At 43.3% G+C, this 27,790-nt stretch overlaps 1 protein-coding gene across 2 annotated transcripts; it reads right to left on the reverse strand.

Moving 5' to 3' along the window:
• Nucleotides 1-2,938: 2,938 nt before the first annotated feature.
• On the reverse strand, nucleotides 2,939-27,790 carry LOC140727402 (uncharacterized). 2 transcript variants are annotated; one of them, XM_073044681.1, is made up of 4 exons: nucleotides 27,545-27,790; nucleotides 20,248-20,362; nucleotides 14,308-14,396; nucleotides 2,939-3,127 (listed from the first exon to the last, which is right to left on the reverse strand). In XM_073044681.1, exons 1-4 carry the CDS (start codon nucleotides 27,740-27,742, stop codon nucleotides 3,080-3,082), a joined length of 450 nt encoding a protein of 149 aa, XP_072900782.1. In that variant the 5' UTR covers nucleotides 27,743-27,790; the 3' UTR covers nucleotides 2,939-3,079. The 2 variants fall into 2 exon arrangements, with proteins under 2 accessions (XP_072900782.1, XP_072900781.1); XM_073044680.1 differs by lacking the exon at nucleotides 2,939-3,127 and adding an exon at nucleotides 8,355-9,932.

Below are 27,790 nucleotides of genomic sequence, written 5' to 3' on the forward strand. Positions count from 1 at the left end.
CATTCTCTAGTACTGAGTGGTAAAAGTTGAATTCCTCATAAAATAGTATATTTCTGCAGTAAATACTGGACTGCTACTTAAATCATAAAACAAAAGGATATTGAATATGGAACATATTAATTAAAATAGAATGTTAGCATCTTAGTTCATATGTATGGTTTAAATAATTATAAGAAATTTAAATTTTTTCAGGAATAACGTATACGAAAGGCACTATGCTAAGGAAACGCTTTTGATCACAAAAACTTCAGGATGCACAGCATGTCAATCAGCCTAACTGTTGTGCAATTAGACAACTATTGCAATACATAAAAGCACGTCTCATAAGGGAAGTATCACTCACAGAAAGCGTGCCGGCACTTGAACACACAGTGCAACTTGTGCCAAGTGGTGTAAACTGAATTTACGGTATGACTAAGGCAGAGCTCTCCAATTTATTCACTGCATGAGGATGATATGGAAAGTAGTGGTGTGAACTTTGGGTTTTCAACTTTCACTTTGTCCTTTATTCAAAGTGTTTTATAGTACAGTATTCTAAATTTCTGCTGTGGGGATTTTGCCCTTACACAAAAATAAGAAATGCTATTTAAAATGCTTTACCACTAGATTTTCCAGTTTCAAGAAAGGCTTTGGAGTATGATGCATTTTACCAAACAGAAAATAGATAAGGGATTAGACAAATTGGTTATTTTCTAAATCACTACGATTTCAGGTGCTGGATGCAATGGTAAAAGAAAATTGCTGAGGCACCAGCACAATTCATGCATATCGTGTGATCTACCTACCTAGATTATATTGAAACCCAAGGTACACAAGGCATTTGTAAACATAGAAAGTTCAGAAATTACTGCATCATGAATATTGGAGTAATTTCCTCGTTCAACTGTTATTGTGTTGCGGCAATATTTATGTGGCAGCCATTTTACCTCCTTACAAATGTTCCTCCACAGAGATAATTCTAAAGAAAGAAAGAATTAAAAGAATACCAGATCGAGTTGGAACTGGTGTTAAGGCAGAAGGGCAGGCTTCATATTGCCTAATGGCAGAGCAGCCTGAGGGTTTTAAAAGCTTACTCCTCTCATTTTTTATACTCTTTCCCTTTATTAGCATGCTATTTAATTGGGCTATTCTTATGATGACAGTATATGTCATCAAATGATCCACATGCATTCAATTAAATTCCTAGCTAAATGTCTCTAAAAGAGATTTCTGTTTCAAGTTGTGTTCACAGGATTAATGGAATTGAAAAGATTCATGAATTGAGAACTGGCGACAGGATGATCGGAGTCTCGCTGCCACCTGGTGGTGATACAGACTATTGCAATTCAGAAACATAAGGGGTGCTCCAGATTCTGGAAATCCAGTGCAACACAGACAAAATGCTAGAGGAACTCAGCTGGTCGTGCAGTATCTATGGAAATGAATAAATAGTCAATGCTTCAGGTTAAGATCCTTCTTCAGGACTGGAAAGAAAGAGGTAAGATCCCAGAATAAAAAGGTGGAGCAGGATTAGTAGAAGGTGATAGGGGTAGCCAGGTGGGTGGGAAAGGTAAAGAAAGAGCTGGAGAAGAGGGAATCTGATAGGAGAGGAGAGTGACTGTTGGAGAAAGGGAAGAAGGAGGGGCACGAGGGGGAGGTGAGAGGCAGGTGTGGAGAAGAGGTAAGAAACCAAAGTGGGAAGGGAAAGGGGGAAGGAGAAATCGATGTTCATAAGAACATAAGAGATAGGAGCAGGAGTAGGCCAATCGGCCCCTCAAGCCTGCTCTGCCATTCAACAAGATCATGGCTGATCCAATCTTAACTCTAGTTTTCACCGAATCCCACAAGGCAACAGTGCCAACCAACAGGGCACCATGCCGCCCATTTTATTTTATTATTCATCCCACCCAAACCCATGTGATCACCCGGGGGAAAAAAACCGAGTTGCCAGTTGAGGAGAGGTTGGAAGCTACCTGGACACAAATCAGGTGTTACTCCTCCACCCTGAGAGTGGCATTATCGTGGCAAAAGAGGAAGGCATGGACCAACTCGTTGGATTGGGAATGGGGATAGGAACAAAAATGGTTGGCCACTGGGAAATTCCACATTTGGCAGATGGAGAGGAGGTGCTTGCCAAAGTGATCTCCCAATTTATGTTGGGTCTCACCATTGCAGTGAGGCTACGTTGGTAGCACCAGATACAAAAGACAACCCCAACAGATTTGCAGGAAAAACTGTTTGGGCCCGGAATGGAGGTAGGGGAAGAGGTGAATTGGCAGGTGTAGCACTTTCTGTTGCTTGCAGGTGTCTGTGCCAGGAGGGAGATTAGTGGAGAGGGTCGAATGGACAAGGGAATCACAGAGGGCACGACCCCTGTGGAAAGTGGAGAGTGGGGGAGGGGTAAGGGAAAGATGTGCTTGATGGTAGAGTCCTGGTTGAAGATGGTGGAAGTTGCAGAGGACAATGTGTTGTATGCGGAAGTTTATAGGGTGGTAGGCGAGATTGCAATTCATCAGTATTCTACTTAATGATTATTTTTGAAATGTGATGGAAACTCAATTTAGACACCACCTGTGGTAATGTTACAGTAAAAGTAGCTTCAAACACATTTCTGCCATAGACTCGTGACTTGAAGTTAGGATCATGAAACCACAGACACTTAAAATGTAGCTCAAGGTATTTTGGGCTAGCAATAACAAAGACACCTTTTAAAACACCTTGAATGTGATAAAAGATATCGCTGTAGTGATCTGAAATGCAATGAGACATTTGGTAAATGAGGCAATAATTTAGGTAAACTGGGAATAATTCAAGTCTGTTGTCCAAGATACCTGTACCCTGATGACTGGGTTCACGTTCACAGTAGAACCGGGATTGGCTAAAAGCCACTAGTATTCAGCTTCACGACAGCGTTGAGCAGAAATGAGAAGTCCTCATTGCCTTGCACAGCCATCCATGAACCCAGCAGTGGGTAGCAGTGTGCCAGAGGATGAAGGCTGAAGTCCAGTGAAACGCTCATGAGGAACAAATGGGTGGAGATGGCCCATATGGTCCAAAGTTACAAAGACCAGTGCAACTTTACTATGGCAGCCTTTGGGTCTCACTCAGTCAGCCGAAACCCCAGAGGATCACTGGATTGCTCTCTGCTCTGCAGCAAAAACAGAAAGATGTCAACAAAATAGAGTACAGAGAAGATTTACTACAATGTTACCTGGGTTACCTGTTACCTGTCGGTAATGTTACCTGTTGGTAAATTACAGAATGTTACCTGTTACCTGGGTTTCAGCACCCAAGTTACAGAGAAAGGTTGAACAAGTTAGGTCTTTATTCTTTGGAGCGTAGAAGGTTGAGGGGAGACTTGATAGAGGTATTTTAAATTATGAGGGGGATAGATAGAGTTGATGTGGATAAGCTTTTTCCATTGAGAGTAGGGGCGATTCAAACAAGAGGACATGAGTTGAGAGTTAGGGGCCAAAGTTTAGGGGGAACTTCTTTACTCAGAGAGTGGTAGCTATGTGGAACGAGCTTCCAGTAGAAGTGGTAGAGGCAGGTTTGATATCATCACTTAAAGTAAAATTGGATAGGTATATGGACAGGAAAGGAATGGAGGGTTATGGGCTAAGTGCAGGTCGGTGGGTCTAGGTGAGAGTAAGCGTTTGGCATGAACTCGAAGGGCCGAGATGGCCTGTTTCCGTGCTGTAATTGGTATATGGTTATATAAAAACTAGTCAATATAGGCAAGAACATGAGATCTGCTATCTTGGACTGGAATGGATGATTTTTTTTTCTCAGGGGCCATACATCTTTGCAATTCTGTACCCCAGGGAACAAAGGTTCTCTATAACTGAGTACATGCGAAACAATGTTAGATTTCGAGACAGTAGGAAAATTAAGCAGGATTTGAGGTACAGGACCATCACTGACTTATTGAATCTCAGAGCAGGCTAAATAGGTCCAAATTTTCTCCCTGTATGTCGTATGTTCTCATTAAAACCAAAGCCACAATGATTCAGCAGCTTCAATATAGACCTAATCATTTCACAGTGAGTTTTTAAATAACTGCCGGTGGCTGTTTAGAAACGCTGTTGAAAGCAATGAGTTACTTTTATATAACTGCTTCAGGTGAGCTTTTAATGTGAAGGATGCCACTGCACTTTAGTGGTGCAGAGACTGAAGTAATGGACAACACCACAACCAAGTGGCAGAGGTCTGAATCTACATCTTTGATTGTAGAACTACAATAGATAGATAGATAGATAGATAGATACTTTATTCATCCCCATGGGGAAATTCAACTTTTTTCCAATGTCCCATACACTTGTTGTAGCATAACTAATTACATACAATACTTAACTCAGTAAAAAAATATTATATGCATCTAAATCACTATCTCAAAAAGCATTAATAATAGCTTTTAAAAAGTTCTTAAGTCCTGGCGGTAGAATTGTAAAGCCTAATGGCATTGGGGAGTATTGACCTCTTCATCCTGTCTGAGGAGCATTGCATCGATAGTAACCTGTCGCTGAAACTGCTTCTCTGTCTCTGGATGGTGCTATGTAGAGGATGTTCAGAGTTTTCCATAATTGACCGTAGCCTACTCAGCGCCCTTCGCTCAGCTACCGATGTTAAACTCTCCAGTACTTTGCCCATGACAGAGCCCGCCTTCCTTACCAGCTTATTAAGACGTGAGGCGTCCCTCTTCTTAATGCTTCCTCCCCAACACGCCACCACAAAGAAGAGGGCGCTCTCCACAACTGACCTATAGAACATCTTCAGCATCTCACTACAGACATTGAATGACGCCAACCTTCTAAGGAAGTACAGTCGACTCTGTGCCTTCCTGCACAAGGCATCTGTGTTGGCAGTCCAGTCTAGCTTCTCGTCTAACTGTACTCCCAGATACTTGTAGGTCTTAACCTGCTCCACACATTCTCCATTAATGATCACTGGCTCCATATGAGGCCTAGATCTCCTAAAGTCCACCACCATCTCCTGCTTAACCTACCAGACAGTCCAATCAATAAATAATTACCAGAAATGTCTAATTAACATCTCACTGGGAGCAGGATGTCTATACTTAGATTATTAGAAGGCACTAAGTAGGGGATCACATCAAATGTATTGTAGCTGTGTAGGAGGTAACATATCAGCATGGATTGAAGAGTTGCTGGCTAACAGGAAACGGAGAGTGAGCACGAGTATTTCTATTTCTGGTGAGTATAGCACAGGGACTGACGAAGATCCTCAAATTTTTACAATTTATATAAATGACTTAGGTGAAGTATGGTTGCAAGTGATACAGAAGTAGAAAAGGTGGTAAATTAAGCTGTGTAGAGGACATAAGAAGGTTACACAATGAATATAGATAGGATAAGTGAGTAGGCAAAGATCTAGCATATGATATTTCATATGAAACTGTCCATTTGGTAGATGAAGTACTGTATACAGTACTGTGTTAAAGTCTTAAAGCCTTAAGGCACATATATATGGCTTGTGCCTACAACTTTTGCACGGTACTGTAGTAATTTTATGAATCGCAAGATACTGTAGTAATTGTACAGTACTTGCACTGTACTGCTGCTGCAAAATAAAAACAAATTTTGTGACATAAGCGAGTGATGATAAACTTGATTCTGATATGGGTCTTTATGGTGGACTGAGAGAGGGAGGGGGACAGGGAGAGGGGAATCATGGTTGGGAAAAGGCGAGGTGAGAGGGGAGGGAGCAGGAAGCACCAGAGAGGCATTCTGTAATGATCAATAAACCAAATGTTTGGAATCAAATGACCTTGCCTGTTATCTCAGGGCTGGGTGCGTCTACACCCTTGCCACTCCCTGCCCCTGGCACCTGTCCCACACTGCTCCCGCAGCACTTCACTCTCAGCATTCCCAACATCCTTTGCTCCCGCCAGATTCACCAACTTGCTCTCCACTCCGCATTAACAAATACAGAACTGTGCAAGAATCTCAGGCACCCGAGTTGCATAAGAGTTTGTACAGTACTGTGTGTTCTGTCCAAATAGTGAGAGACTGCAGAGCTCTGAGCTGTACTGTATCCGGCTATCCTCGTGTTTGTAAGCAGCTACAGCACATAATCAGGGAATCTAAGAGAATGCTAAGGGCAACATAAGTGTGTGTTGGGAGGGCAGTTATACTTTAATTCTATGGGACAGTGGTGAGTACGTATCTGCTGTACCATGTACAATATTGGTTTCCTTACTTCAGGATTAATATAAATGTGTTGCATAGATTTACTGGACTGATGCTTGCAATAGGTTGAGTGGATAAGTGTTTTGTTAAGATAGCAGACAACAGGAATCATAAACAATGATATGGTATAATTTAAAAGTTAAATAAAGTTATTTTTAAACATACTAATTGTATCGTCAAAGGCAAATCACCATATCCACATGATCAAGATCATGTTTTTTTATTTAATAAAACTAAGTATTACTACAATACAGTCCTTTCTGTTTGCCATTCACTTTGAATGACTAACTCTAATAAAATAAGTGACAGTATCAAATAAATTATTAGAAGAGAAACTGTAGAAAATAAAATCCAGTTTAATCTAGTAATGGTGAAGCCTTTGGTTTTAGTTGAACATGGCAATAAATTCAGGCGTGCGTGAGTAGCAGTCAGTATTTAGGTCTCTCACTTGACTCGCAGGTATTTCATTCCATGCTTCAATGACCTTTCTCCAACCTGCTTCAGGAATGTCAGCAGACAAAACACTGCAACAAGCTGACAGCTGGCACCCGGGTGCACACTGCCATCCAAGTGTTAACAAAGCACAGAATTTCACAGTTTGGGACTCAGGTGAGTAAATGAACTGAGGAAACACATAGTGTTGGTTTGCTAACCTCAAAACCTGTTGTAAATATTAATTACGCCATTTGGAGAGAGATGACAATACCCTTACATTTACCTCAATCAAACTAGGCAATGAAATTCATAAGGAGTTTTGGGAGATAGAGTGACTGATGTCACAGGCGTAACTGAATACTAATAGTATGTTACTACCCTTACTGTAGAGTGCCATTCAGTACAAGTTTCTAATCTTTCCACCCCTTTCTTGGTATCACAGAACTGAGAGCACAGAAGGATTCCCTTTGACTCATTGTATCCACTTTGGTCTAACCGTTACACTTTGGTGAGACTAGAGACCAGAACTTGGGGACATAGCCTCAAGATTCGGGGGAGTAGATGTAGGACGGAGATGAGGAGGAACTGCTTTTCCCAGAGAGTGGTGAATCTGTGGAATTCTCTGCCCAACGAAGCAGTGGAGGCTACCTCAGTAAATATACTTAAGGCAAGGTTGGGTGGATTTTTGCATAGTAGGGGAATTAAGGGTTATGGGGAAAAGGCAGGTGGGTGGAGATGAGTCCATGGCCAGATCAGCCATGTTCGTATTGAATGGTGGAACAGGCTCAACTGGCCAGATGGCCTACTCCTGCTCCTATTTCTTATGTAATAGCACACACACCATGCAAATATCATCTCCCATCTCCAAGTCTCTAGTTTACAGATTACAGATCATTAAGAGTACCTTCAAGTGCATTAAGATACGCTGAAGATTTCGGCTCCTTCTGCTGTTTCTTGCAATGAATTCTTGACCACCATACTGGTGAAAAGAACTCAAAGGGCAGTTCCATAACCAATATTGTAATGGGAGTTTAAAATGGAAATAAAAATACTAAGAGGGGTAATTACAGCAAATACAGCTTTTTTCAGTCCAGTCACAGGGGGAGTTCCACAGGACTGATTAATATACAGAGAGACTGAAAGAAGTGATTACAGTTTTTTACAGGAACATTTCAAATCATTACATGAATTGCATTACAGCTCAGTGAATATTGCAATTTAGGTAAATTTGACTGTTAGTTTGTGCCCAGCCAAGTTCCACAAAGAGCACTGAAATGAACATTAGTCTTTGACCATTTAATGGCTGAAGGAGGATTATCATCCACGACCACTCTGGAACTCATTTCACTAAGAAATCTTCAGTGCCACTCTCGTCAGCTCACATATTTGACTTCACATCACAACTGCTTAGTTGAGCATTTACTTGGTTTAACAACACAAAATTGGTAGCTGCATTGGACTAAATAATATTTGGTGCAATGCAAGTATTTTTCTGATTATGTGAGAGAATGTGATGCACAGATATATTTTCCTTCCAATCCATGCACGTATTACTAAATATACAACATCTGAATGCACCTACACCTTACGAAACCTCACTTCCCAATCCATTCCTTTGTGTATACACTGTTACGTACCCCGTAACTGGGTCACTTACCAGCAAAGATAGAGAGGTCCGTTGAAGTCTGATGGTACTATTTTTAAAAGTCTTTATTTATAAAGGGGCACAAAAATAAAGTTAATACAAACATTCAGATAATATACGTCGTCAATACTCAATCTAAAGCACGGGTATAGTAATAATCATCAATAAGAAATGGCTCTATCGTTTGTCTAGGGTATAATATATTGTCCGATGGAAATATAAAAGTCTCTCAGTTCATGCAGGCTTTAGCCTTTGGGGACCGCTGGGTTTTCACTTGTTGGAGAGAGAGAGAGATTTGTGAGAAGAGAAACTTGCCCGGGTCTTTTGATGAGGCCGATCCGATGTGTCGGGGGAGTTGGTTCCCCGTTGTTAGTTCAAGAAAATCGTCTCTGTGGTATCAGCCACCGGCTCCCAGGCAAGGGAACCGAACGCACGTGGCTTTCTTCAAATGGCTTCCCGCTACTACGGAATCGCTAGTGTGTCTTCTGGTGCGTCTGAAGGGGTTGTTCCCCAGACCTTCTTTTATCTGGACTCACAGGGTCTCAGATGTCAATCAGGTTGGGATGATGCAATCTCTCCCCGTCACCCAGCCCACATTGCCCTGAGGGCTTGCACATAGCCCAGCCCCCAATCCACAAAGGTGTCTCCAAGAGACAATGGCCGTTATCCGTGGCTTTGTCTTGCTGAGGGGCCAGGACACATTCCAAAACCTTGAGGATTCTCTCTCATTTCCTGGGTCCAAGACCCGAATTAATAGTGATCTTGCGATTCTCAAGAAGGAGGGGGCTGCGATCATAACAACACTAATCCAAAACAGCAAACATCAAACCTTATGGTGACAGTCCAGTGCCAAAAGTGTGAGATCAGGTCAGAATTTCAGATCAGATGCTGTCTCAAGATGAACGGGGGTTAAATCCAGTATCATGGCTGATATTTCTTTCACAGTCAACATTTGAAACCAATTATCTAGTTCACATTTTTGAACCATTCACATTTTTGGGAGTTTGTTGCTTGCAACTTTGTTGTTCATTTTCTGCATTACATGGTGACTATACTTCAAAAGTACTTCCTGGTCATAAAAGATTTAAGGTGTTCTAAAAGCACTTTACAAATGTGGATCTTGCTTATTTTTACTTTCCAAAGCTAATCTCTCCAATGTGTCAACATTGAAGTGTCAGTCTTGATTATCCTCCTGTCTTGCAGTGAGACCCAAATTTACATTTCTTATTCACAGATGTAATTCTAAGTAAATGAGCCAAATAAAAACTTAAACTGTTCTTGATGTGTATTTATTTAAAGTTTTGCAGTTTAATTTATGTAGGCTCACATTAAATATCCTGTATTGAAACAGTATCCTTGGGTTAAACACAGGCTGCATTCATTGAAAACCATCACAGATCTATTTCATTCTTTGCCGTTGAAGAACTGAGTGCTGAAGAGGGAACACAAGTGAAACCATTGATGATGATGTAGTCAGGATGTAAGTCATTCATCACAGTCACACAGCACAGAAAAAAAATCCTCTTTGGCTCACCATGTCTATGTTGACCCCCCCTTATCTTTATCTGCCATATTGTTATAAAATCAAGTGAACCAGCGTCTGTCTGTAGCCAATCAGAAGGCAGAAAAGATTTGAATATGCTGATCCTTTGTATCATGGAAACCTAAATGGTGAATTAACACAATCTGATCAATAATCAGCAAAAAGAATCAAGAAAGAAAACTGAAACAATTCCTTCTTTGACATTCATGTGATACAGACTCTGCAGGATGCAGGATTTACTCGTAGCTGTGAAAAACATTTGAAAGCAAATTTAAAATAGAACAAAATGTTAATGCTTTTGTTAACATAAAAATCTTCCCGAAACACAAGCTTTATCGCTTGCTTTGATGGAATTTTCAAACATTAATGAAATGCTTCCTGCAGTTATGTTTCCACAGAATTTGTACTGAAAACCACATTGGGATTTCAAACCTAGTCAACATGGCCTCTTGAGCTATTCCCTGTAAATCCTATAATTATCATTATCATCCTAACCATCTACACTTGTCCTGCCACTGTCCTGCTGTGTTCATTCTATCACTGTACGATAAACCTGAGTAAACAACTCAATTACAGAGAGAGTCATATAGTAATCAGTTTAATTTATGAACATTGGATATTACATTAAAACAAACAAGATAATGAATAATTAGTAAAATATAGGGAGAGCACAACATTCTTTGATTAAAGAAACTTGAGGAACAAGGAAGAAAAATAAACTGATAAACTAAATCACATTGGAATTATAACATTCCTGGAGATTAATTCACTGGCTGAGAGTGGAAGTCATACTTGTATGTGGTAAAATGAAAAAGAAGACTATCTAAACATCTCTTTTTTTACTTAAGAAGACTGTGTTACCTAGATTGGAATTGGTTTATTACTCTCACATGTACCAATATACAGTGAAAAGTTAGTCTTGTACACTGATCAAATCATTGCACAGAGACTTGAGGTAGAACAAGGGTAAAACAAAAATCAACAATGCAGAATAAAGTGTAATGGCTGCAGAGAAAGTGCAGTGCAGGTATACATGAGAACAAGGTGGATTGTCAAGAGTTCATTTTATCATACTAGGGAACTATTTAATAGTCCTATTTCAGAGGGGTAGGAGATGTCTTTGAGCCTGGAGATAAGTCCTTTCAGTATTTTGAATCTTCTGCCTGATGGCTGTATAATTTGTTGCTGCGGTTGTGGCATGTCCCAGCTGGCCAGAACCACATCAGCAACAACTTACACAGCCGTTAGAACTGATTTACATCCATCACCCTTGTAGAGGTGGAAATTAAACAAAACAATGGGATATCCTGAAAGGCAATACATGAAGACAAGCTTTGTTTATTTTGCACCTCTGCAGTGCTGATTGATTTCAACATCAAATTACACCAAGAGCAGCAATACCTACGACACCTTGGCTTGGAAACTGGATCAAATATTATATTAAGTTTCTGCACTCTCTACAATCTAATTTCAGTGAAAAGTGAAACAAAACTGAGCACCAGTGAATCTGAGATTTTCATTCTGTGTGAGATGTGGGGATTCTGGGAAGTATCCAGCCTACTGGATAACCACATCTGCACAAGGTGTGCCAAGCCGCAACTCCTGGGGGAAAGTATTAAGGAACTGGAGCTGCATCTCGATGACCTTCGACCCATATGGCGGAATGAGGAGGTGATAGATAGGAGCCACAGGGAGGTAGTCACTCCTAAGTTGCAGGAGGCAGACAACAGGGTAACTGTCAGGAGGAGGAAGGGAAATGGACAGCTAGTGCAGAGTACCCCTGTGGCCATTCACCTCCATCATAAGTAAACCTCTTTGGATACAGTTGAAGGGGATGACCTACCAAGGGGAAGGGGAGCTGCAGTAACTGGGTCTCTGGCACCGAGTCTGGTGCAGTGGCTCAGACGAGAGGTGGAGAGGGCTGCAGTGGTGATAGCAGATTCCACAGTCAGAGGAACAGAGAGGAGATTCTGTTGGCGCAGCAGAGACTCCTGGATGGTATGCTGGCTCCCAGGTGCCAGGGTGAGGGATATCTCAGATCGGCCATCCTAAAGGGGGAGGGTAAGCAGCCAGAAGTCTTGGTACTTATTGGCACCAATGATTTAGGTAGGAAAGGTGAGGAAGTCCTGAAGAGAGATTTTAGGGAGCTAGGTAGAAAGCTGAAGAACAGGATCTCCAGGGTGGTAATCTCGGGATTGTTGCCCAGGCCACACGCCAGTGAGGGTAAGAATAGGATGATCCGGCAGGTGAATGTTTGGCTGGGGAACTGGTGCAGTGGGCTGGAGTTCAGATTTATGGATCATTGGGATCTCTTCTGGGGAGGGTACAACCTGTACAGAAGGGACGGGTTACACCTGAACCCGAGCGGGCCCAATATCCTTGTGGGCAGGTTTGCCAGAGCTGTTCGGGAGGGTTTAAACTAACTTGGCAGGGGGATGGGAACCGAAGTGATAGTGCTGAGGATGGGGTAGCTGGTTTACAAAGGCAACGTGTAGTGAGACTGCTATCAAGGCCAGGCTGTGGATGGAGCAAAATTGCATTCAGCTGGATGAGTTGCGAAGTAAAAGGCAGACAAAATCAAAAAGGAAGAACACACAACTTAAGGAGTTGTATTTCAATGCACGCAGTATATGGAATAAGGAAGATGAGATTTTATTGGCATGTATGACGTTGTGGGCATCACTGAATAGTGGCTGAAAGATGATTGGGAACGTAACTTGTAATGAAAGGACAGGCAGGAGGGCAGAGGGGGCGATGTGGCTCTGTTGGTAAAATATGAATTCAAATCATTGGAAAGAGGTGACATAGGATTGAAAAGTGTTGAATCATTGTGGATAGAGCTAAGGAACTGTGAGGGTAAAAAGACCCTGATGGGAATTGTATACAGACCTCCAAACGGTAGTAAAGATGTGCTCTACAAATTAAAATGAGAGATTAAAGAATGCATGCCAAAAGGGTAATGTTACGATTGTCATGAGGGATTTCAACATGCAGATAGATTAGGAGAATCAGGTTGATGCTGGATCCCCGGAGGGGGTATTTCTGGTATGCCAATGAGAGAGAAGGCTTTTTAAAACAGCTTGTGGTTGAGCCCACTGGGGATCAGCTATTCTGGCTTGGGCTTGAATTGAATTGACTTTATTTCTTACATCCTTCACATACACGAGTGAAGATCTTTATGTTATGTCTCCGTCTAAATGTACAATGTGCAATCATAGTAGTTTATAATAATTTATAATAAATAGAACAGTCAAAGTAACATAGATATCACTCAAATCAGCGTGAGTTGATCAGTTGGTTCTGGCTTTTATGCTGCGGTACCATTTCTTGGATGGCAGCTGCTGGAATAGATTGTGATTGGGGTGACTTGGGTCCCCAATGATCCTTTGGGCCCTTTTTACACACCTGTCCTTGTAAATGTCCTGAATCATGGGAAGTTCACAACTACAGATGCGCTGGGCTGTCCGCACCACTCTCTGCAGAATCGTGTGATTAAGGGAGATACAGTTCCCATATCAGGCAGTGATGCAGCCAGTCAGGATGCTCTCAATTGTGCCTCTGTAGAAAGTCCTTAGGATTTGGGGGGCCATACCAAACTTCCTCAACCATCTGAGGTGAAAGAGGCGCTGTTGTGCCTTTTTCACCACACAGCTGGTGTGTACAGACCACGTGAGGTCCTTGTGGATGCTGAGTAGCTTAAAGCTGTTTACCCTCTCAACCCCAAATCCATTGATGTCAATAGGGGTTAGCCTGTCTCCATTCCTCCTGTAGTCCACAACCAGCTCCTTTGTTTTTGCGACATTACGAGAGGGGTTGTTTTCTTGACACCACTGTGTCAGAGAGATGACTTCTTCCCCATAGGCCACCTCGTTATTGTTTGAGATTAGGCCAATCAAGGTAGTGTCGTCAGTAAATTTATTTAGCAGATTAGAGCTATGGGTGGCAACACAGTCATGGGTATACAGGGAGTAAAGGGTGGGACTTAGTACACAGCCCTGAGGGGCTCCTGTATTGAGAGGCAGAGGGGTGGAGGTGAGGGAGCCCACTCTTACAACCTGCTGGCGATCTGACAGGAATTCCAGGATCCAGCTGCACAAGGCAGGGTGAAGGCCGAGGTCTCTGAGCTTCTTGTCGAGCCTGGACGGAATAATAGTGTTGAATGCTGAAGTCCAAGAACAGCATTCTAACAAAAACATGCTTCTTCTCCAGATGTGTAAGGACGGTATGTAGAGCTGTGGCTATTGCATTGTCTGTTGATCGGTTGTGTCAGTAGGCAAATTGTAGGGGGTCCAGTGTGGGTGGTAGCAAGCTGCAAATGTAATCCTTGACCAGCCGCTCAAAGCATTTTCTTATTATTGAGGTGACTGTGACAGGCCGCCAGTCGTTCAGGCAGGTTACCTTGGTCTTCTTTGGTACAGGGACAATGGTGGATAATTTGAAACAGGAGGGCACTCTGCACTGGGAGAGGGAGAAATAAAAAATGTCTATAAACACACCTGCAAGTTCTGCTCCTCACATCCTGAGTACTCGCCCTGGGATGCCGCACGGTCCCGCAGCCTTGCGACTGTCCACTCGTCGGAAACATCTGCACAATGAACAATGAACTGGAATTGATTAGGGTGCTTAAGGTAAAGGAACTCTTAGGTGTTGGTGATCAAAATACAACAGAAGTCAGATGTATTAGTATTCTACTGGAGTAAAGGGAATTATAGAGGCATGACAGAGAAGCTGGCCAAAACTGATCGAAAAAGAACACTGGTGGAAATGCAACAATGGCTGGAATTCCTAGCAGCGAAATGGAAGGTACAGGTTATATACATCCCAAATAGGAAGAAATATTCTGAAGGCAGGATGACACAACTGTTCAATGCAGATTGGCATTTCCATTGTATCCTGGATAATTGACTACCTGACTGGCAGACCATAGTTTGTGTAGCTTCAGAGTTGCGTGTCAGACATGGCTATAAGCAGCATTGGGGCCCCACAGGCTCTCTTCCTGTTTACCCTGTATATCTCGGGCTTTAATACAACACTATGTCATCTGCAGAAATTCTCTGATGATTCAGCAATGGTTGGGTGTATAAAGGGAGAACGGGAGGATGAATACAGGGCCTGCTGGAGGACTTTGTCAAATGGTGTAAGCTGAGTCATCTGCAGCTCAACATCAGTAAGACAAAGGAGATGGTGATGGATTTTATGAAGACTAAGCCTGCACTGCTTCTTGTTACTACTGATGGTGAGGATGTGGATGTAGTGAGGATCTACACGTACCTGGGGGCTGCACCTGGATGACAGACTTGAGAGGAACACCAACACAGAGGCTGCATACAAGAAGGGCCAGGGTTGCCTGAGGGGACTGACGTTCTTTGGAGTATGCAGGCCTCTCCTTTACTCGTCCTATCAGTCTATTGTTGCCAGTACAATCTTCTATGTGGTGATGTGCTGGGGCAATGGCATCAACACAGGTAATGCCATCAGGCTCAACAAACTGCTTAGAAAGGCTGGCTCAAACTCAACACACTGGACACACGAGGAAATCTGCAGATACTCGAAATTCAAGCAACACACACAAAATGATGGTGGAACGCAGCAGGCCAGGCAGCATCTATAGGAAGAAGCACCCCCCCTTTTTTTCTCTCTCTGCCCCTCTCACAATCACTCTTGCCTGTTCTCCATCTCCCTCCGGTGCTCCCCTCCCCCTTTCTTTCTCCCTAGGCCTCCCGTCCCATGACCCTTTCCCTTCTCCAGCTGTGTATCCCTTTTGCCAATCAACTTTCCAGCTCTTAGCTTTATCCCTCCCCCTCCTGTCTTCTCCTATCCTTTTGGATCTCCCCCCTCCCCCTCCCACTTTCAAATCTCTTACTATCTTTTCTTTCAGTTAGTCCTGACGAAGGGTCTCGGCCCGAAACATTGACTGTGCTTTTTCCTATAGATGCTGCCTGGCCTGCTGCGTTCCACCAGCATTTTGTGTGTGTTGCTTGAACACACTGGAGGCTATGGTAGAACAAAGGACCCTACGGAAATTCCTGGCAATCTTGGACAATGTTTCTCACCCTCTGCATGGACTTTGGCTGAACACAGCTGCACTTTTAGTAATAGACTAAAACAACTGTGCTGCTCCAAAGAGTGCTATATGAGATCATTCTTACCCTCCGTCATTAGGCTCTGTAATGAGTCAACCTATAGCCAGGAAAGTGATGACCTCTTCCTGTTAGACTGTTTGAGGTAACTTATATTTTTTTCTTACTTCTCTTCTAATATTTGTATATCTGTGCACTTGTAATGCTACTGTGACACTGCAATTTCCTTTGGGATCAATAAAGTATCTATCTAAGATAACCAATAATATTTAAGAGGATACCAAAAGTTTCTTCAAATACATAAAGTGTAAATGAGAGGCAAGATTAGGTATCAGACCACTGGAAAATGATTCAGGAGAGGTCATAATGGGGGACTAGGAAATGGTGGACGAACTGAATAAGTATTTTGCATCAGCCTTATTCACATGGAAGACAATGGCAGTGTCAGAAATTCGAGAGGGTCAGAGAGCAGAAATATGTGGAGTTACCATTACTAGGGAGAAGATACTTGGGAAACTGAAAGGTCTAAAGGTAGACAAGTCACCTGGACCAAATGGCCTACATCCCAGGGTTCTGAAAGAGGTGGCTGAAGAGGTTGTGGAAACATTAGTAATGATCTTTCAAAATCAAATGATTTTGGCATGTTCCAGAGGAATGGAACATTTCAAATGTCTCTCCACTCTTCAAGAAGGGAGAGAGGAAGAAACAGGAAACTATAGGCCAGTTAATTTGACCTCAGTGTTTGGGAAGACATTGGAGTCAATTGTTAAGGACGTGATTTGAGGTACTTGCAGGCACAAGATAAAAAAGACCATTGTAGGCATGGTTTCTTTAATGGAAAATCTAGCCTGACAAACCTGTTGGAATTCTTTGAAGAAATAACAAGCAGGATAGACAACGGAGAATTGGTTGATGTTGTGTACTTGGATTTTCAGAAGGCCTCTGACAAGGTGCCACACAAGAGGCTGCTTATCAAGGTAAGATCCCATGGTATTACAGAAATGATACTAGCATGGATAAAACAATGGCTGATTGGCAGGAGGCAAAGAATGGGAATAATGAGACCTTTTTCTGGTTGGCTGCTGGTGAGTAGTGGTGACTTGGATGGCAGGATTGAGAGTTTTATGGCCCAAGTTTACAGATGATAAAAAGGTAAGTGGAGGGCCAGGTAGTTTTGAGGAAGCAGAGAGGCTACAGAAGGACTTAGGCAGATTAGGAGAATAGGCAAAGAAGTGGCAGGTGGAATACAGTGTTGGGAAGTGTATGGTCATGCTCTTTGGTAGAAGAAATAAAAGTGTAGACTACTTTTCTAAATGGAGAGAAAACTGAAAAATCTGAGGTGCAAAGGGACTTGGGAATCCTCGTGCAGGATTCCTTCAAGTTTTAATTTGCAGGTTGAGTCAGGGGTAAGGAAAACAAATGCAATGTTAGCATTCATTTCAAAAGGACTAGAATATAAAAGCAAGGATGTAATGTTGAGGCTTTATAAAGCACCAGTGAGGCCTCATTTAGAGTATTGTGAGTAATTTTGGGCCCCTTATCTAAGAAGGGATGTGCTGACATTAGAGAGGGTTCAAAGGAGGTTCACAAAAGTAATTCCGGGATTTAAAGACTTGTCATATGAGGAACGTTTGACGGCTCCGGGCCTCTAATCACTGGAATTCAGCAGAATGAGGGGGTGATATAATTGAAACCTATTGAATGGTGAACAGCCTTGATGGAGTGAATGTGGAGAGGATATTTCCTGTGGTGAACGAGTCTAAGACCAGAGGACATAGCCTCAGAGTAGAGGGGCATCCTTTTAGAATGATGAGGAGGAATTTCTTTCCCCAGAGAGTGGTGGATCTGTGGAACTCGTTGCCACACACGGCTGTGGAGGCCAGGTCATTTAAGGCAGAGGTGGATAGATTCTAGATTAGTTAGGGCATGAAGGGATACTGGGAGAATACAGGAGATTGGGTTGGAGAGGGAAATGGATCAGCCGTTATGAAATGGCAGAGCAGACTTGATGTCCAAATGGGCTAATTGTGCTCCTATATCTTATGGTCTTATTCTGAATTCTTTTTTACTTCTGGCAGATTTATACCATGATGCACAGAACACCCAACAGCATGCAACGCACAGCAAAGCATCACATCCACAATTTTCCATACTGCATGTGTCACTCAGAGAGGCACTTGCGAGGCACATATCAACATGACTTCTAAAAACCTGCCTGCATATTTGCCAGATCAGCAGCTGTACACCCAACCCAGGGACATCCTCTTTAAGACAGATACCTTCTCAATTCTCCTTCAGACATAAAATGAAAACATTGACCTTACCACCTTCTTCCTGCCAGGCCTGAGCATTTGATTGCTCCTGAGTATGCTCCGACCCGCACCCAACCATACATTCTCAATGTACCCCTGTCAAAACCAAACTTTGTAACCATATAACAATTACAGCACAGAAACAGGCCATCTCAGCCCTTCTAGTCCGTGCCGAACGCTTACTCTCACCTAGTCCCACTGGCCTGCACTCGGATATCCCGGATATATTGTACTGTATATGTCACCTTGAGATTCAGTTTCTTACAGGAAAATAAAGAAATACAATAGAATTTATGAAACTATACATAAAAAAGACTGACAAACAATAAATGTGCAAAAGAATTTGACCCAAGCTCAGCTCTTCTACTCAGAAGACCGGCAGTGACGGTGGCAGGAATCTCAGCAGGCAACAGATGCACAGGAGGATGATCCACAAAGCCTCGTCATTAAAGAAATCAAATGCCTTGGTCAGGATAAAGAAGGGCAGGGCACAGATCCTGATTTTGCTCTGACCATTTTGTCCTGAATCTACCAGCAACAAAGAAATCTGCACTGGGTTTCTGAGAGGATCTTCTCAGAGATGGAACAAAAACAAAGGAGGAGGGGACCAGCGTCATTTATCAGAAAGAAAATCCCCTTGTACTTCCAACAGTTAAACTTCCACCCTTATAAATTGTCATAATGGTCATTATTTTAGAAATACTCCCTTCTTCCCAGAGGCAACAAATACATTGATTGAGTCCTGACTTGGGCAGGAAGCTGCTGACCTGTCCGACCTTTGCAGACCAAAAGCTTTATTGGCTTTCATCTGGTGGATAAGGGTACTCAGTTCTTCAGTGGTTGCAAGAAAATCCTCCACGGAGTATTGCTGGGTTACCAGAAGGGTGTCCTCTGACACAACGGACTCACATTGAGGAGGAGTCTGAAATGCTCCTCCTGACATGGACAGATGGTATTGTCTTTGCTGCAGAGCAGAGAGCAATCCAGTGATCCTCTGGGGTTTCGGCTGACTGAGTGAGACCCAAAGGCTGCCATAGTAAAGTCGCACTGGTCTTTGTAACTTTGGACCATATGGGCCATCTCCACCCATTTGTTCCTCATGAGCGTTTCACTGGACTTCAGCCTTCATCCTCTGGCACACTGCTACCCACTGCTGGGTTCATGGATGGCTGTTCAAGGCAATGAGGACTTCTCACTTCTGCTCAACGCTGTCGTGAAGCTGAATACCAGTGGCTTTTAGCCAATCCCGGTTCTACTGTGAATGTGAACCCAGTCATCAGGGTACAGGTACCTTGGACAATTATTCCCAGTTTACCTAGATAGAAATGCTGCCAGAATAGCGCGAATCCCTGGGCATTGTGCCACTGGACATGAAACACTGTCCACTGACAGGAATCTTTTAGGATGCAATGTTTCGCCAGCTCAAGATGCCTCTGGGTATTCTGGCACCTTGGCACCAGGCAAGTGCTCATCATGAAGCAGACAAGTTGGTGATCCATCAGCAGTCTTCAGACTCTTCACAGACCTTGCGATGAGCATGTTGCTCAGGTCTCTGTCACAATTGGGTGTTGTGTCAGTGCCCCTCCTGCGCTAAGTGTCCCCACATCGCCTTGATCTGGTCCTTCAGCACAATTCAGCTATGTTGTGCACATTTGGTCAACGATAGGATGCTGTTGGCTTTGACTTCCCCATGTCAACCATTCTTATCAATACATCCATTTCAGATTCCGTGGCCTCATCCACCCCAGACTTTAAGTTGTCCAGGAGGGTGCAGGCAAAGACATTACCAACATCAGCATGGAAAATTTCACTGACTCTATTATCAAATTCACAGTTGGAGGACATGTTGGAATACATTAGCATAGCAGCTTTAGTTAAAATGTAGATGTAGTGTGATCAGCTTTTCATTGACACCCACCAGGAGTTCAAGGGATATGTCAGCGATCTTGTTCCCAGTGCTGAAATAGGATCCAAGCAGACTCAGTCTGGTTCCACATCCCCTCCCCCCTCCTCTCTACTTCTATTCCCCACTCTGGCCACTTACCTCTTCTCACCTGCCTATCACCTCCTCCTGGCTCCCCTCCACCTTCTCTTTCTCCTATGATCCAATCCCCTCTGCTGTCGGATTCCTTCCTCTTCAGCTCGTCACCTGGCTTCACCTATAGGGGAGATTCAAACAAGAGGACATGAGTTGAGAGTTAAGGGGAAAAAGTTTAGGGGTAACACGAGGGGGAACTTCTTTACTCAGAGAGTGGTATCTGTGCGGAACGAGCTTCCAGTAGAAGTGGTAGAGGCAGGTTCGATTTTGTCATTAAAAAAAAATTGGGTAGGTATATGGACAGGAAAGGAATGGAGGGTTATGGGCTGAGTGCAGGTCAGTGGGTCTAGGTGAGAGTAAGCGTTCGGCACGGACTAGAAGGACTGTAATTGTTATATGGTTATTACTTTCTAGCTGTCCTCCTTCCCCTCCCCTACCTTTTTATTCTGGACTCTTCCTCCTTCCTTTCCAAGTCCTGATGAAGGGTCTTGGCCCGAAACATCAACAGTTTATTCATTTCCATACATGCTGCCTTACCTGCTGAGTTTCTCCAGCATTTTGTGCATGTTGCTTTTGATTTGCAGCATCTGCAGGCTTCCTCAAGTTCAGGACAAGTCTGTTTTGTAACTTAATACTCTGGCTAGTTGTAGATTCAGGGAGTTATCCCTCAAGACCGTAATAAAATAGATCTATTTTGTTGTCTGGTGTTTGTAAAAAGAGAAGAGTTAGATTCTCTCCAGAAGACTTGTCATGTTAATAAAAGTATTTTATATCTCCCAGTTACAACTTCTATGTGGCTCAGTTTAGTCAGTCACAGTGCTAAAAGAAAATACCTATTCAAGATTTTTATCTGGGACCTCATCTGTAGTTTGCAGTGCTTGTAGGCTCACCAATTTTGCAATGTCTTCAGCCCTACAATGTCACTCTACACTCCTTGTGTACGGTCGTATAATTCTCATATGAGATCTCATACGTAGTTTGTAATGCTCACTGATGTTTCGAATGTCTTTGGCCCTACAATGTCACTCTACACTCCTTGTGTACGGTCATATAATTCTCATATGAGATCTCATACGTAGTTTGTAATGCTCACTGATGTTTCAAATGTCTTCGGCCCTACAATGTCACTCTACACTCCTTGTGTACGGTCGTATAATTCTCATATGAGATCTCATACGTAGTTTGTAATGCTCACTGATGTTTCAAATGTCTTTGGCCCTACAATGTCACTCTATACTCCTTGACTATGGCCATAATTAAAGTGCTATTCTTCTCTGAGTTGTGTTCTGTCCCATAACCTCCATGATTCTCTTTGCCTTCATGAGTATCTTCACTTGTAGCACTTAGAGGACAAATGGCTAAGTCTGTTCACATCTCCCGATCTCCCTAACATATCTGACATGCCCAACCCCTTCCATCATCATTCATCTATTCAGAAGACCTTCTAATCTATTTTCTCCATACCAGGTTACTGTCCTGCCACTCCCTGGAGCAATCCCTGCAGGAAACCATACCTATAGGCTTCTTCATGCTGCAGGGCAGGCGTTAACACAATATTAAAGCAGTAAGTATAGCATCCCATTACCTATAAAATTCTGAAGGAACTCATCAGGACAGGCAGCACCTATGGAGGGAAGTGAACAGTTGATGTTTCTGGCTGAGACCCTTCGTCAGGACAGGAAAGGAAAGGAGCAGAAGGCAGAATAGAACATTCCATATGAAGAAAGTAACTTACAATCTATAGCAAAATAGGTTTAATTCATGATAAAAGAAACTTCCAAAGAAAGAAGCAATGGGAAAAAAAATTACATTTATGGTTGTTACATCCAGCAGTGTAAAGTTTAAACAAAATAAAACAAACATTGCACCATTGCCATTCACGTAACTCCCCGAGGTGATAGCCTTTTCACTGTTTGAGCAACTTCCCCACTGAACTCCACAGTAGGAGGAGGACTCTAGACTGCGGTCCTTCCCCAGAAAGCCTTAGCACTGGCTGCACCAAGTTTCAGTGCATCCCTTGGAACATACTCCTGCAGCCTGGACTGCGCCAGTCTACAGATTCCCTAACAAACATCTCCTCCTATGTGCTCATCCTTCCTAATGAATTCTGAAAAGGGTTCTATGCAGCACACAAACAAGACAGAAGAGAGTGGACAACCCTACCGGACACCAGATCTGATGGGGACTCTGTTTCCCCCACCCGTTAATTTGGACTGCTCTACAGTTATTTGTGTACTGTAGCTGGATCAAATTTTTGATTGCCTCCCCAAAGTGCATTTTGGAGAGCATGTCCATCATGTACCAGCGTGATATCTTGTCAAAGGACTTCTCCTGGTCCAAGCTGACTGGGCAGGCGTCCACCCATTTGTCCTGCACATGGGCAGTGGTACCTCTGAAGCAGCAAAGCAGACATGCTGCCTGAAACGTTGGCTGTTTGTTTATTTCCATGGATTCTGCTTGGCCTGCCGAGTTCCTCACTTTGTGTATGTCGATCTGGATTTCCAGCACCTGCAGAATCTCTTGTATAAAAGATTTTCTTGTCAAGTAGAGTGCAGGTTTGGGCTGTGTGGATCATTGTCCCAGAACAGAGATGACCCGGCTGACAATGGATTTGGACAGGATCTTATTGTCCACCTTCAACAGTGAAATGGATCTCCAATTCCTGATGTCCTCCCTCTCCTATTTCTGCTTGTTGATGATATCTTTCCTCATGCAATCTGGCAAGCTGCCAGACCGAAGCGTAGCATTGTACACTTCCGTCAGGTCCAGGCCCATCCCATCCCACAGAGCTCAGTACAACTCTGCTGGTCAGCCATCACTACTGGGGGTTTTATTCATGCCCAATGCAGAGATGAAGTTAGTCATCTCCTCTACAGATAGTGACTGATCCAGACTCTACCACATGCTCTTGTCTAACAGTTCCATGATTCAGACAGGAAATTCTGGGAGGCTGCTTTGTCTGTGGACTTACTGTCATAGAGACTGGCATAGAAGAATCTACAGATCCTCATTTTGTCTGTCTGTGAAAATGCTACTGAGACGTCTTCTTCCTTAAGACCATGGATCACAGAGCTCCCCCTGTGAACCTTCTGAAAGAAGAAGCATGAGTCTGTCTCATCTTACTCCACAAAGCAGACTCTGGGTCTGAAGATGACGTTGGAGGATTCCAATGCAAAGAGCACAGTTTGCTGGTTCTTCACCTCTCCGAGTTCCTCTCTCACATCTTCCACCCCCCTCGACTGCAGCAACAAAAGTTGCTGCAGGCCTCTCTGGAGTTGGCATAATCCATCAGACGATGTCTTGCTTCTCTGAGGATGAAGAATCCCTGATGTTCACCGTGGTTGCTCCCCGTCAGTGAATCGGAGAGTCAAAGGGGGGCTTCACAGTTCTCCAGCCTGTGCCATCTTTCTGTAGTTCCTCTACCTTTGCTGGGGTCAGCAGCTTGACATTCATCTTCCATGCTTCTCTGCCTGCCTTCTGGTCCTCCTGGAGGTTTGAAGGGGGGATGATGTCAGTGGATCTGACTGTGATGGCCTTTGACACAAAGAGGAAGCCTATCTGGGCCTGTATTGAGTAGTCTGTCCAGTCCAACCATGTTGTGGCTGTCACCATCTGTGGGAGTGCTGCACTGGAAGCGCTGCCACTATCCTGCTGGACTGCCAGATTGCCCAGCCAATGATGCTCCTGAGGTCCCTGGCCAGAATGATTATTAGGGACGTCACCAGCAATGGTTACAGTAGCTAGAGGACAGCTAGCCAGTCACTCCACACAGGAGAGGCAAAAACACTGATTAGCCAGAACACAGTTTTATGGTATTTCACATCAGCCACTCGGAGTCATCCACCCACCACCTTTTTGACTTCAGTGACGGAGAAGTTGCCTCTCACACCAGGTGCACACTTCTCGTTCCCCTCTGACCTTATAGACAATCCCTGGGACCAGTCATCTGACAGTTGCAGAGATGTGCCAGCCTACGCTCTTGTAAAAGAAATTCACAACTGCTTTGACCTTCGCTCTTCACATTATGTATGTTTGAAGATGCCATTGTTACATGCAGTTATTTGAGTTGAAGAATCATAAACACAGTCCGTTGTCAATCAGTCTGAATCCTTGTACCCACAGCCTTGGTGAACTGCTTCACAGTTTCTGGGCTCGGATACTGGGAATGGTCTTCCCCAGGGTGTGGTGATGGTGGAAATCAATCTGTGCGCCTGTCCAAACCTCTGGCTGTGATTGTTTCATGACCTCCATCTCTCAAAGTCAGGAGCAGAGGCCAAGAGATTCTGTGGTACATGGTGACCTGGAACTGGCAGACAAACAGCTGAATTTTTCTCTTGCCTGTCACCCGTATTTGTATGTAGGCTCCCCTTTCCTTTTCCCCTCCATTTTGGTACTTCTGCCTGTATCATTGGGTTTCTCACTAGTACCCACTCTTAGCTTGAATTTGTCCTGGTACTTGCTGGTCCAGATTACAAGCAGGTCCTTAATATCCACACAGCCTCCCGTTTCCTCAACAAAATGGGCCAGAAAGGTGAAGGCATTCACAATGGTCACATCGGGTTGAGGTGGTTCACTGTTATCACACACTCCTTATGGGAGAAGAGGGTGACGAGTGGTTGCACCTTTAACCATGACATTGGAGCCTCGTTCCCCTTCTCTTGAAATTCCTGTAACATCTTCAGGCATTTGAAAGCAAGATCAAAGTACCCACTACCTGGGAAGTCCTGGAGGTAGTGGATGCCCTCCATCCTGAACTTGTAACATTCCATACGGACCTACTTGATGAAGAGATCCCTAACAAAGGGATTCCCCTCACTGAGGTCCTTCAATGGCATTCTGACAGTTTTTAAAATCCCTGTCTTCCTCCCAAGGGTCTTGTGGCTACAGCCAACCTTATGAAGCCAGTTGGTTATAGCAGGTATAGTTCCTGGAGGGGGCAGTTAGATTGGTTTCTCAATCAGCATCAGGATCCACCACTACCTGAGGTTAACCTCTTATCAGGCAGTAAAGGCTTCTTTCTTCTTCAACTTTCTTTTGCCACAAATCCACTTCATAGATCAGCCTCCACGATAAAAGTTTTGGTGACAGAAACCAAGCTCTTCAGTGCACAAATTCTCTAGTCATAGACTATAGAAATGATCCTATTGTGTAATCCAGGACAACAAGACATCAAAATCTTACCATGTGATACACATACACTAACATACACTCAGTGGCCATTCCTGTACCTAATAAAGTGGACACTGAGGGTATGCTTATGGTCTTCTGTTATTGTAGCCCATCCACTTCAAGGTTTGACATGTTACGTGTTCAGAGATGCTTTTCTGTACACCACTGTTTTTTTTGCATTGCCATTTGGTTTCTCAATCAGCATTAGAATCCACCCCCACTTCAACAGGCCAACCTCTTATCAGGTAGCCACTTGATCACAAAGACACACTTTCTTTCTTCTTCAACTTTCTTATGCCCACGAATCCACTTCATTTATCAACTTCCATGATAAAGTCACTTCCAAGCAGCTTGAACCAGTCTGGCCATTCTCCTCTGACCTCTCTCATTAACAAGGTGTTTTTGCCCACAAAACTGCCATTCACTGGTTATTTTTTGGTTTTTTTTCACCATTCTCTGTAAACTTTTAGAAACACGTGCATGAAAATCCCAGGAGATCAGCAATTTCCAAGATACTCAAACCACCCCCTTCTGACACCAACCAAAACAGTCGACAGTCAAAATCACTTCAATCACATTTCTTCCCCATACTGATGTCTAATCTGAACAACAACTGAACCTCTTGACCATGTCTATGTGCTTTTATGCATTGAGTTGCTGCCACATGATTGGCTGATTAGGTACTTGTATTAACGATCAGGTCTGTAGGTGTACCTAATAAAGTGGCCACTGAGTGTACATTTACAGCTTCTCAGTATGGAAAGAGATTCACCTTATAAGTGCTCATCAGAACACAGCAAGATGGTGGTGCGAGCAACGGAACGGGCTTGCGAAATTAATCCACTAGCAATTATTCATAAAAATCACAGTGAGGAATCCACATGTTCTGAAATAAAAGTTTCCTACAGGCAGATAATCTGAATGTTAATGTTCACAGCTAGACCTTTGAAAGGATCAAAAGTCACAGCAGCACTATGGTTCAGAAGTATCCCCATCCATCTTTATTTGCCCTTGTACTGCTGCCTAAAAAACTAATTTCAGAACAAATGTCAGTAAAAATAAACTTCATTCAGATTCTACAGTCATCAATAGTTATCCTCATTTCTAACTCTACAGTGGAACATTAAAGGTGCAGTGAGCAAGTTTATGGTGGTCAGTCATTTAAAAGCAGTAAGCATTAGATAAGGCACTCATTTAAAAGCAAGTACATTGTTTAAATTCAGCAGTCTCCTTTAAACTGGTCAGATTTTGTGTCTTCTCTGTTCTTTTCTGAAATCCATAAACGCGTGTTTTATCTGGGTTATTCTTCATTTGATTGAGTACTTTGTGAAAATATTTCTTCATTGTTTCAACCTGCTCCACTTTGGTGTAAAAACACTGCATCATTCTTCAACGGTACAAGGAACTATCAATTCCTTGCTCTTGTCGACGTGCTGTTGAGGCACCACTGTGGTGAACTAGATATACCTGTCTGACTGCTCCTGTGGCTCCTCCCAAGACCCTGCTGACTGCCCCTGTGGCTCCTCCCACAGACCCCTGTATAAAGGCGACTGTGGCCTGCTGCTCTCCCTCATTTTCCCCAGGATGTAGTGTTGTTCTTCAGTCAATAAAAGCCGATATCTCACTTCCTAAGTCTCGGCGTGAGTTATTGATGGTGCATCAACCACTCAACCAGCCAATCTATCTCACTCCAGTATGACTCCTTGTTGTCATCTGAGATTCTGCCAATGGCAGTGGTGGTGGCATCAGCAAATTTATAGATGGCATTTGGGCTGTGCTTACCCACATAGATACGAGTACAGAGAGAGTAGGGCAGTGGGCCAAGCATGCATTGATTGTAACTGACTGGGATCTCCTGCTAAGGAAGCTGAGGATCCAAATGCAGAGGCAGGGAAGTACAGGAACCCAGGATTTGAAACTTGTTGATTAGTGCTGAGGGGATGATGGTGTTGAACAAGGTGCAATCAATAAACAGCAGCTGACATAAGTTTTGCTGTGGCTCAGGTGGTCCATAACTCAGTGGGTTATGGTGCTTTCTCAGCCAAAAGTTAATTCTAGCCATGACCAATCTTTCAAAGTATTTCATCACAGTAGATATGAATGGTACCAGGCGATTGTCATTGAGGTAGCTTACCCTACTTCTTGATTGCTGTCCTTTTGATACAGGTGGGAAGCTCTGACTGAAGCAGTGAGAGATTGAAGATGTCTGTGAACATTCCACAGCCAGTTTGTTGACACAGGTTTTAAGTACCCTGCCAAGTACACTGCTGTTTCCAGCAGTAGGTTCAATTCCCTTAAAAATTTCTCTTTGTTGCCCAGACCTAGAAGACATTAAGACCTAGAAACAAGAAGTAGCAAGTACCATTCTTGCTCTTCAAGT

Source organism: Hemitrygon akajei, chromosome 5 (assembly GCF_048418815.1).
Source record: "Hemitrygon akajei chromosome 5, sHemAka1.3, whole genome shotgun sequence".
Classification (NCBI taxonomy): Eukaryota; Metazoa; Chordata; class Chondrichthyes; order Myliobatiformes; family Dasyatidae; genus Hemitrygon; species Hemitrygon akajei.